At 40.4% G+C, this 12,031-nt stretch overlaps 1 protein-coding gene across 1 annotated transcript in view; it reads right to left on the bottom strand.

Annotated features, from left to right (window-relative positions):
* Nucleotides 1-12,031, bottom strand: part of ODAD2 (outer dynein arm docking complex subunit 2) — a 118,372-nt gene that overhangs the window by 36,456 nt on the left and 69,885 nt on the right. Inside the window, 1 exon segment of the mRNA XM_060248287.1 lies at nucleotides 8,047-8,161. Within this exon segment, the coding sequence (XP_060104270.1) occupies nucleotides 8,047-8,161 (115 nt within the window).

Below are 12,031 nucleotides of genomic sequence, written 5' to 3'. Positions count from 1 at the left end.
AGGGTGACTTGTCAACATATGACCCAGGCCCGGCTGCTTGCTACTGTTCAACAGCAGCCACCACATGAAAGCCAGTGTGGTGTAGTGGTTAGAATTTCAAACTAGGATCTGTAAACCCAAGTTCAACCCTTCACTTTGCTATGGAAGCTAACTGGGAGACCTTGGGCCAGTCATATACTCACAGTCTAACTTACCTCACAGAGTTTTTGTAAAGATATAATGGAGGGGAGGAGAATGATGTAATCTACTTTGGGGCCTTGTGAGATTCCCATCACACAGCTGGCCTGGCTCAGCTGCTCAGTTGTTAGTACCATACAACTGGTAGTGCTTGGGGAAGAACTACAGCTTATTTCCAGGTAGAAAATGCTAGAGGAGGGAAAGCTGGAAATGGGGGAAGGAAATAAAGATAGATTGGCTGGTGGGTGGGAAAAAAAGAAAGAAAGTTTATGTTTTTTCAGGGAACGGAATAAGTAAGTAGAAGAGGAAAACAAATGAGATGCACACACACCCTGCAAGTTCCTTGTGGATCTCCCACTTGTGAATATATCTAGTTGTTAACATGGCCCCATCAGTAGATATTTAAACCAAGAGACTGGGGCCATGAACAGATGAGACAAAAACTTCCTACAATCTGAAAAAAATCCCAGGTTTGCATAAAAATCTGATATCTAAAAATAAATAAATAAATAAATAAGTTTTAAAAAAACAAGTAATAGAAGCAGCATCTCATCTCTTCAGGGAGCTTATTCCACAGTTTTGTAGCTACAATGAAAAAAACCCCAGGCTTTAGTTGATGCCAAATGGGCCACCCTAAGTAGTGGGATAGGCAAAGATGACTGTCTGATGACCATAGCTGATGCACAGGGACACATGCTCCCCTCCTTTCTGCTACAAAAGGGAGGACTCATCAGCTGAAGACCCAGCAGTAAACACCAGGAAACCTGCTAGTATGCAATCTGCAGAACACACCCAGAAGCAGTGGTGGCTAGCACATGACTTGACATCACACAACTTGCCTGGGCCCAGTGGCAGCCTCCACACAACTTGTACAACTTGGGCTAGGCCCAAAAGCAGCCATCATACAATTCACCTGAGCAACTTTCTATGAATGACTTTTGTCCCCTAGCCAGACATGTCCCAGGGAGAGGTTGCCAGAGGAAGGGAAGTAGGGAAAGCTGAGAGCCAGGGTGGTGTAATAGTTAGACTAAGACAGGAAGACCCAGGTCTAAATCCCCACTTGCTTGGTGACCTGAGGTCAGCCTAATAAGAACATAAGAGAATCCATGTTTGATCAGGCCAATGGCCCATCCAGTCCAATACTCTTTGTCACACAGTGGCCAAAAAACCAGGTGCCATCAGGAGGTCCACCAGTGGGGCCAGGACACTAGAAGCTCTCCCACTGTTGCCCCCCAAGCACAAAGAATACAGAGCATCACTAACCCAGACAGAGAGTTCCATCTATATCTTGTGGTTAATAGCCACTGATGGACCTCTGTTCCATATGTTTATCCAATCCCCTCTTGAAGCCTCTTGAATCTACCTCTAAGGGTTGCTGTGAAGATAAGATGGAGGAACGGAGGATGTCTTAAGCTGCTCTGACTTTCTTTTGAGATAAAAGGTAGGTTATAAATGAAGGAGGGCAGATTTTTTTAAAAAGCTTGGTTGATGAGTAGGGAGGAGAGAAGGAAGCAGGGAGAGGGAAGAGAATATGGGGGGAACCAGGAAAAAATAGTATGGGGAAAATAATATAGGGGAAATGAAGCGATCCCTGCAAGATACCTCATATCTGTGGGACCACCTCTTGCCAATGCTCCATCACAACAACTTCACTCATCAGATCAGGCCATCTTGCAGGTGCCACCCTGCAAATGGGCAAAGTCAACAACTGCCTGTACACAGGCAGTCTTGGTTGTGGCTGCCACCTTATGGAATGGCTTGCCTGATGAAGTCAGGAGTGCTCACACTTCCCTGGCTTTCTGGAAACTATGCAAAACTGAATTAATAAATGGAGCCTTTTTAGACAAGTAATTAGGGCTGCACTGTAATGAAATATTTCAGAAAGGTGCTTTGGTAAAGGACAGGGACTGTAGATTATACTACTGTGCATAGAACATTCTGTCTGCTGGTGTAACTATGCATTGTTTATTAAGTCATGAGATTGTTTATGCTTTATTTCAGCTCAGTTTTCAGTTTTCTGCAATAGGGAGACTATAACTAATGTAAATAAATAAAAACTATACCAAGGTCAATTCCAACATTCAGCACCATCTCCATACAATCTTCTTTGGTTTACACATACACAGTCATCAGGCTTGCCCATAATTTATTTATTTACAACATTTATATTCTGCTTCTCCAGAGAAGCTCAGGTTCCTTTAAATTTCATGGATGAAGTATGAGTGACCACAAAGTTGACACATATGCAGACTACATCAATTTGTACAAGCAAAATGCTAACAGTTTTATCAACCGAAGTTGCAACAATCTCTGTGAGCACAGATAAGAGTGTAAACAATGTACTTCTGAGTCACACAAACTTAAGTACCTCCTCCATAAGCAACAAACTCTGAATACCAATGTTAAGACAGCCTAGTACTGCAGACAGAGTGACTGCACATGCTGAATCTGTATATCCATTCAGGTAAGATTACCTGGGACTGGGAAGAAAAAATGGCAGTAGTTTTCACAATTCACATGGCAAGCCACAGAACATCTTGCTGAGTTCTGAACCAGCCCTTTCATTTGTATGCTTAACTTATATGGTGACATTTTAAGAAGCTGGAACAGCGGCCCTAAGCCTGTTAGGGGAGGGTGGGATATAAATTTGATAAAATAAATAAATCAATAAATGACACATGCTGTCTTCTGCATAAAAGTTTAGTCATGCATGTTACCAGGGCTTTTCTTGTAGAAAAAGCCCAGCAGGAACTCATTTGCATTTTAGGCCACACCCTCTGACATCATCGTTGTTTCACAAAAAGCCCAGCAGGAGTTCATTTACATATCATGCCACATCTCCTGATGCCAAGTCAGCTGGAACTGTGTTCCTGTGCGTTCCTGCTCAAAAAAAGCCCTGCGTGTTATGATGAAGAGAGCAACGTGGCTACTGATGTGGCCACTATATGCACTTAGACAACATTACATTCTATGACCACTCATTCCCGCTTATATATAAAGCAGATGGTACATGCAATGAAAGGACAAGAAGCTAAGTGAACATTGAATAAAAAATCTTAAAAATCGTTCATTTTTTTACTAGCAAGTATTCAAAGACTGTATTAGGAGGAAATTATCTTTAATCAATCTGTTCCCAAACCACCATCACACTTAAATATGTATAGAATTATACTCTATTGCACTATGTAGTGAATTTCATGATAATGCAAAGAAAGATTTTTTAAATCTTTAGGTTAGGGCATTTTAAAAGATTCTTACCTCACTAACACAATTTGTCCAATTAAAAGTGTCCAAATAATTTGGATCTTATCTGTCTTTGTTTGGGATCAACATGGCAACTGTGCTTAAAACAAGGAAGACTTTGTAATTTCTGAATATTTTAATGTTTACATTATTCAGCATGGGGAATAAAGTCGTATAATGACTACAAAATGACTTTCCAATATCAACAGAGCTCAGAACACTTTTCATTGCAATTCTTCATAATTATTTGCTTTGATTGGCTAATATGCTTCCACTCTGTCACTGCAATTACTACTACCGTTATGGTTGGTAGCTTTTGAATTAGCCAGCTAATTAATCTAAATCTGCTTCTGTTAAAGTGATTCTGTTGCCTACAGGGCTGTCCTTTATTTTATACACACACACTCACTTGAGAAAACAAAATAACATTCCCACCATGCAGCAGTCACACTACTTGCTGCTATTCCATGGAAGTGGTCTGCTGCCCTAGTCCAACCCTCCTTCTCCTCCTGTCCACATGCCCACGTACACCTGGATAAGGTTATCAGTAGTGGGGCAGAAGAGGGGAAGATTTTGTGTAAACAGAAGAAATTAGTTTGGTGGATCATTTCCAATATATTGATGCTTGCAACAATCAAGTAAATAACCCTGTATGTTATTTTTACCATTCTTCAGCTCCGCATTCCACTTTGTTTCATCTATGTGGAGTCAATCTCTTAAGGATTAGGTCAGGGGTGGACAAACTGTGGCTTGGGATTCAGCTCTTTCACACATACTGTGCAGCTCCTGGAGGTCAAGGAGGAATTTAATGCAGGCTTACTCTCAAGTAAGCATGATTAGCATTGGGACCTCAGTCAGCCTCTGAGTGCTGACCCATAGGTAGGTGGCTATTTCTGCCATGTGTGCGGCAGGGAAGGAGGAGGAAATAGACAGGCTTTCAAGCTCTTCTCCTCCATCACAGAGGTCACCTGGAGGCCTAGAGTGGGGAATGAGAGTTCAAGAGCCAAAGGAGCCACTGGAAGGAGGGACAGAATTAAAGAGGGCAGCACAGGGTTTCCCCCTTAGTTTTACAGCTCATGTAGGAGCTGTATTTACTAACCTTGGGGTCAAGCAAAGAGAGATACATACGATGCAAATGGTGGTCAGTGTTTCCTTCTCTCACTGGTGCCAAAAAATAATTCCCTAACCTTTCCCTATGTTGGCCTTATGGGCACTGTCATTCCCAGCTTTTATTTTTTAAAAAGTCTCCTTCTAGCATAGTTTTGTTGTTGTATAGTGCATATATATGTAATTTATCTTTCTGTGCAAAGAAAGTATTGAGTTTTAATAAAGATGCGTGTGTGATATTTGTTCATGTCTTGTAGCTCTCAAACATCAGATGTTTATTCTATATGGCTCTTACGTTAAGCAAATTTGGCTACCCCTGCAAAATAGTGTTCTGCCTACCAGAGGTAACTTGTTATTTATTTTTATTTATTTATTTTTATTTATTTTATTTATTTAGAATTTATATCCCGCCCTTCCCACGAATGGCTCAGGGCGGCTTCCAACAATAGATCCCACATAACAATAAACAATATTTAAACATGTGAGGGAATAGACAATTAAAACAGATAAAACAGATAAAACTCTAAAAATTAATAAATATTCAAGTATATATAAAGGAAATCTGGCAAGTTGCGTTAGGTTCTCAAGCTAGGTATGGGCTAGCCGGAAGAGGGTCGTCTTACAGGCCCTGCGGAACTGAACTAGGTCCCGCAGGGCCCTCACCTCCTCCGGCAGCTGATTCCACCATGTAGGGGCCATAACAGAGAAAGCCCTTTCTCTGGTGGATTTCAAGTGGGCTTCTTTCGGCCCAGGGACAGTAAGGAGATTTTGTGTTCCCGACCTCAGTACTCTCTGGGGAACATGCGGGGAAAGATGGTCCTTCAGGTAGACAGGTCCCAAGCCATATAGGGCTTTAAAGGTAATAACCAGCACCTTGTACCGGACTCGGTATATCACTGGAAGCCAGTGCAGGGTCCGAAGACCCGGCTGAATGTGTCCCCACTTTGGGAGACCCAATAACAGCCGGGCCGCGGCGTTCTGCACCAGCTGCAATTTCCGAGTTCGGGACAGGGGCAGCCCCATGTAGAGGGCATTGCAGTAGTCTAACCTCGAGGTGACCGCAGCATGGATCACTGTTGCTAGGTCATCGTGCTCCAGGAAGGGGGCCAACTGCCTTGCCCGCCTAAGATGAAAAAACGTGGACTTGGCAGCGGCTGCTATCTGAGCCTCCATCTTTAAGGAAGGCTCCAATAGCACCCCCAAGCTCCTGACCCTGTCCGCCGCTATCAGCGGCGCACCGTCAAAGGCTGGCAGGGGGATTCCCCCTCCCGGGCCGCGACGACCCAGGCAAAGGACCTCTGTCTTCGCAGGATAAAGCTTCAGCCCGCTCAGTCTGAGCCACTCAGCCACAGCATGTAATGCCCGATCTAGATTTTCCGGGGCGCAGGTCGGCTGGCCATCCATCAGTCCACTTGTTCTTGGACATTACTTACTGGGTAAATATAGAAGAAACATCTTGCTTTGGCACTGGTTTTCGCTGTTTCCAGTACAGTATCAGCATTAAATTGCTCTGTATATCAAACTCTAATTTATCAGGATAAGAATCTTTTAGCTGTTTTGTTTATTGCATCTAAAATATCCCTAGCAGTACTATGGAAACACTTTAGACAACACCAAATTCAGGAGGGTTTTTGGAAGGTTTGGAAGGTTTTTTTCTCATCAGTATTTGTTGCACAGCATCATATTTTTGAAAAGGAAATGAATAAAAATATATCTAAGGAAAAAAACCCAGAGTGGATATTTGCTGCTAACAAGACCCACATGAACTATTGTTATATTTGCTTAAAATTGTGTAACTGAAGAGCCTTGCTGCTTATATTGTGTGTGTGTGTGTGTGTGTGTTGTAAATGCAGGTGAAGTTCATTTCCAGGATAGTTATTGCACTGTGTCTTCTATTAGTCATCTGTCAAATTAAGCTCCTGTCCACAAAATGCCTGACCTCATTTCTATTAGTCTGTCTGCCTTCTCCTTTTGAATGGGTTTTTCTACTGTTATGTATGTGGACTCAAGGGAAAACTTTGGATGTTTCCACCTGGCTCATTGGAGGCATAATGACTGAGCTTGGAGACTTGGGAACAAAGGGCTGCAGGATTCAAATCCCTGCAGCCCAGGACCAATCACAAGCCCCCACCAGTTTGAATGATCCAATAACGTGCTTGTGCAGGAACCCAGAGATGTATATAAGTTTGGCCCGTGGGCCCCAACGCCAGTCTTGTAGTGTGACCTTATACTATGTCACTCCTATTAAAGAGCTTGTTATCAGTTACTCCGTGACTCTGCCATGCATAGAACCCACTATATTATATCTACATAGGCAAGTGAGGGATTGGGAGGGAGGGTGAAAATGGTATAGTCCAATCACATCAGATCTCAGAAGATAAGAAGTGTTGGTACTTGGATGGGAGACCATCAAGGCAGGCAGGGGCAAACAACTTCTGCTTCTCACTTGCTTTGAAAGTCTCTTGCTAGGGCTGCCATAAGTCAGTTGCATCTATAAGTAAGAGATTGTTGGAAAGCTACAAGAGAGGAGATGGTATCAGCAGGGCTGGTGCCAGGGTTTTTGGTGCCCTAGGCAAGCTGCCCACTAGCACTCCCTCCCCTGAAATTTAAAAACAGAATTGTAGGAGAAATGAAGAAACTTGAAACTATTTACATTTTTAATTTACAGTTTTTTATTTTAAAATTTATTTTTTTAAAAAAATTGGTGAGATTAAGCAATAAAAATTGTGAGAATACTACTTGATCCTTTTAGTTGGAGGTGCCAGTGACAAGACCTTGTGCATGTGAGAAAGCTGCTCTACCACTGAGCTATGGCTCCCACCCCATGGCTCTGTTAAAGTAGAGTAGGAAGAATGAGTGGCAGCATACAACTTCAACAAGAGCCAATTTTGAGAAACTGTAATTGGCTCTTCTTCAGCTTTTGCAATTGGTTCCAAAGAGTGCACTGTGCAGGTACTGTTTGCTTTTGCGTTTCCTGGGTCTGTAACAGACCCGGGGAATGCAAAAACAGCCGGGCAGCATCTGCACTCCATGGAACCTGCTTTCTATTGGAGATGGCAAGCTCCAAGGCGCAAACATGCTGCATGTGGGGAGAGGAGGTGCCTGGATGCAACCCCTAGGCCAGGTGATGCCCTAGGCAGCCACCTACTTGGCCTACTCCCATGCACCGGCCATGGGTATCAGACTGTATTTGGGAAAACATCTTAGATTTCCCTTTCCCCTAAGATTCTCATTCTATTTCTAGGAATCATCAGTGTCTTTATAATAACACCATCAGCCATCTTCATCTGCATCTCAGACCTACTTGCATGCCTAGCAACCAATATAATTCACATTATAGACAGGGGCAAATATTGCAGTGTTTAAGAGGCCTGGATATTAAAGTGCAAATGATGAAAGGGTGCATTTATAGGCGAGCAACAACCTATATAACTACTTCATACACATTTCAACTACTTGTTGGACATTTTGCCAGTAACCTACACAAAATGTATTACATTTTTAAAAATATCTTCTTACCTTTGCATTTTCAATACAAGGGCAGATAGCCCAAGCAGCACTTGCCTGAACATCTGCATGAGGATTTTTCAACAAAGACCACAACAAGCGAACACCATCCAAACGATCGATTATTCTATCAAAGGAACACATTGTGTGTATTAATTGAAAAACATGAAAAATATGTATTTTGTACATTAGCTAATGATGTTGCAAGACTTGGCTTTTTTAAATCAGTTCATCAACAGTGGCATATTTGGTTATAGCGATTTTTTGTCAGCAGAACATGCCAAAATTCTCCATAAACGGATTATTGTACAAACATGATTGAGAACAAGATATACTTTCTCATTGAGTCTTATGAGTCTTCTACAATTCCCCCCAACCCACAGTACTTTACCTAAAAAAAACTTTTCATTAAAAAAATAATTTAAAATGACATTATATAGCTGGTGCTCTTGTAAACTTAAAAAACAAGCCATGTGACTTTTTAACGAGCTGCATGCAAAGTCAAACCAAGATTCAAACATACTGGTTTCTTTCATATAGCAACAAATACTTTCCAAAACAAATATTTATGCCAAAAAACTCTATATTGAGTCTATGTTTAACTTATTTACCTTGCTGTATGACATATTTTAAATTTCTATGTTGCTAACCTAACATTCAGAATTAAAATGGGTCACACCACAGTGCACCCTTTGTTAAGTACGAATAACGTGTAGCTTGTTTCTCATGCACTCCCTACCAACAAGGCTAACACTGAATACCGTGTTATAATTGCTTAAACATACTGTAATCAAAGTATCTTCATGTCTAGCTGAAAAATGAATTATCATCAGAGTCATCTTTAAACCATCTGTCTTATGTTTATATATCAATCAGTCTAGGGGATCATAACTTCATATTAAAGTCCACTGAGTACTTTAAAATACAGAGGAAGACCAAACAAAACTTAATATCCTTTACAAACATGGCTTTGTTGGAGAAGATATGCAAAATTCAAAGCAGATGAAATGAAGATAAAGAAAATCAGGCATACTTTGATTTTATAACCTCAAATGTTTAATTCTACAGTTTGTCCACATGTTTAATTGTGAATCCCTTATTTTGAAAATGAAATAAAACACAGATTTTACTCATGTAAAAAAAATCACACAAGAACATCTAATTCCTGTTCATTATGTAAAATGAGTTTGCCAGGGATGAAAAATAAGTAGAAAATCAGCCCTGTACGTAATCATACAATTATTTTGATGCAGACAGAATGATTTAGGACACAAACTCTTTGTTTAAAGTAACCACGGCTTTATATAAATTGATGCAACCTGGTTATATAATTTTGCTTTCCAACATGCAGGTATCATAGAAAGGAGCAAAGACAGTCTGAAACGTTAAACAAGGCAGGCAGATTTACACTGCCAATATAAATTATGCCAACAACAAAAAAATAGTATGACAGAAATCAGGAAATCAGATTTCATACCAAGAAGCCAGAATAAAACAAGGACAGGCACACAGCTAGATAAAAAATAGTTAATATGTAAGTCATAGTTCTGCATGACAGAAGAAGGGTACAAAACAGTTTAAACACCTAATGCACCACTATGCTGTATTTTATACTGACTATAATAGTATTTCATTATATTTTCATTTTTATTGTTTATGCACCACTGTTAAAACTATGCAGGGTGAGTGGGATGTCTTTCTGCTTCTCCCACCAGTCTTGAGAGGTAGACCATTCCTATTCTCCAGGCTCTCAGGAAACTAAATGCTGCTGAAAAAAAGCAATCTGATGAAAGCCTTCCAGTGAGTCATAAATGATTTGGAATTCAATACTTGCTTCTCAGACAAAAAAATCAACACTGTTCTGTATTAGTTCACGTATTCTGGCCTGACAGTGCAATCCTAAATGTATTTATATCTTTTGAGATTTCTTCCAGCCACCCTAGTGTACTTTCCTGCAAAATATACATTAAAATACCACTGTTATAGATGTTGCAACATTGCAAGATCTTGATTTTGCTTTCCTGTCTCCCTTTCCCCATCACTAGTCCCACTTTTCCTGCACTTGGATTACCCTGCTGACTACACAGCCCTGCACTGACTCAGACTAAAAATGTCATAACCTTCCACAGGCATTAAATTGCAGACTGTTGCATCTAGTTCAGCATAGTTTACACTGGAACAAAATCTTGTTAGTTTTTAAGGTACCATTACACTTCTGTTCCGTCCTTGCTGCAACAGACTTAACAATACCACCTTAAACGAAGTTAGGATGATGCTATACCACAGTTTCCTCTCTGGAATTCAAATCTTCAGATTAATCATTTAAAACATGACTGTTTATTGACCTTTCGCTTGGACATCCATTATTATCATCCCAATCTTGCTTTTCTTCCTGCAGTTCCATTTTTGTCTGCCCATGGAGAGTTTGATCCTGCATCTAAGAGCTACCTTTGTCCTAACTCAGAACAGTCTAAACATCAAGAGATAAATTATTCCCTTTCTGTAGAGCTTGGAACTTTGCCTTTGGGCTTATACTCTTAAGAAATGGCCATAAACAAAAAGAGACAATAACATTGCAGCTGGGCCTAATCACTTCCAAAGCAGCAAAGTAACTAGGATTCCAATGCTTAAAACAGAGTAGAAGAAGGATAGTATGCCATCGGACCAGATTTAAGTAACTATCATCAGGTAAGGATTTCCTTTTTTCTCTCCATAAGTACAGTGGAGAACAAATACCCCAGGGATCACCAAGCCTAAAGTTCTCTTATTAAGATCCTTGCTTGAGCAATGTGTTCCATGATAGAAACTACAAGCCACGTGACTGCTGTAATATTTTTTCTGAGAAGGGTTTTTCCAAGAAAACTGCAGATGCAACCCCAATTCCATGGTGGAAAAGAAGAAAGATACCAACCATCGAGTGAATTAAACATTCTTTGGAAATTCAACAGAAGGTGTATGTGAGGACAACACATTTCTCTAAACAAGAAGGAAAGAGTGGATATAGAAAACCTTTCTTCCTCAAGTGAAGCAAGGGGAAAAATAAGGTAGCATGAAGGTTTAATGAAATCTTAGAAGAATTAGGGCCATTCACATGGCTACCACAAGGGCTTTGGATCACACATTCCATTCTGATCTGCTTTACCTGCTCATACTGTCCTTTTCCCTGGAAAGCTGGATGTGCTTCCAACATATTGTTTTTTTGGACTGCTTGATTCAGCATGCTTACCTCGAGCCCCTGAGATGACATTCTACAAAGACTTTCCATTTGCCCTGAGATATATTCCTGGAACTAGCTCTGATAGGGTATGGCTCCAAAGCCATTTAACAGCTTCCTAAAATATGTACAGAAGCCAATCTTGTCACACTATCCAACTGATTACTTCTATAATATTGGGATATATTTGCATAGCCCTTGATTATTGTTTAGAGTTACTGCCCGTCTAACTAAGAAATCATTAATATGTGTGCTCACTTTAAAGATCTCCTGGATTGTCAGGGCTGTATTTGTTTTACTGCCAAGATAAAAGTTCTAAATGAAGTCTCTCTTTTGGCATGTTACAAGCCTTAACCTACAGCAAACCACTTTTGTGCACTAATAATTTGATATTGAATATTTCCAGGGTAAACAAGCACCAGACTAACTCAGAGGCATATGCATACACCCTCAACATCTGTTTCTTATATTTATCATCCTTTTTGTTACGCCACAATATGCCAGGACTCTCGAGAAGTCTGACTGCATCTCCTGCCAACTGAGACCACATTCACAAATGTAAACAGTGTTATACTGACTATATAGATTGTGCTCCCTGGTAAGATTACAGGTTTCCAGTCTTGCAAAGCACCATCTCATCTTTTTGAAAACCACAATTCAGCTCTTGCAAACTTAAAAAAAATTGTTACAAACTGCTTTGATAAATACTATTATAAATCAGAGACTCAAGCTCCATTTGGTTGAGTTAAAAAAAAAAAAAACCCTGCCTATTTTAGTGTATTA

This window comes from Heteronotia binoei, chromosome 10 (genome assembly GCF_032191835.1).
Source record: "Heteronotia binoei isolate CCM8104 ecotype False Entrance Well chromosome 10, APGP_CSIRO_Hbin_v1, whole genome shotgun sequence".
NCBI lineage: Eukaryota > Metazoa > Chordata > Lepidosauria > Squamata > Gekkonidae > Heteronotia > Heteronotia binoei.
This window is presented reverse-complemented; position numbering and strand designations above follow the sequence as displayed.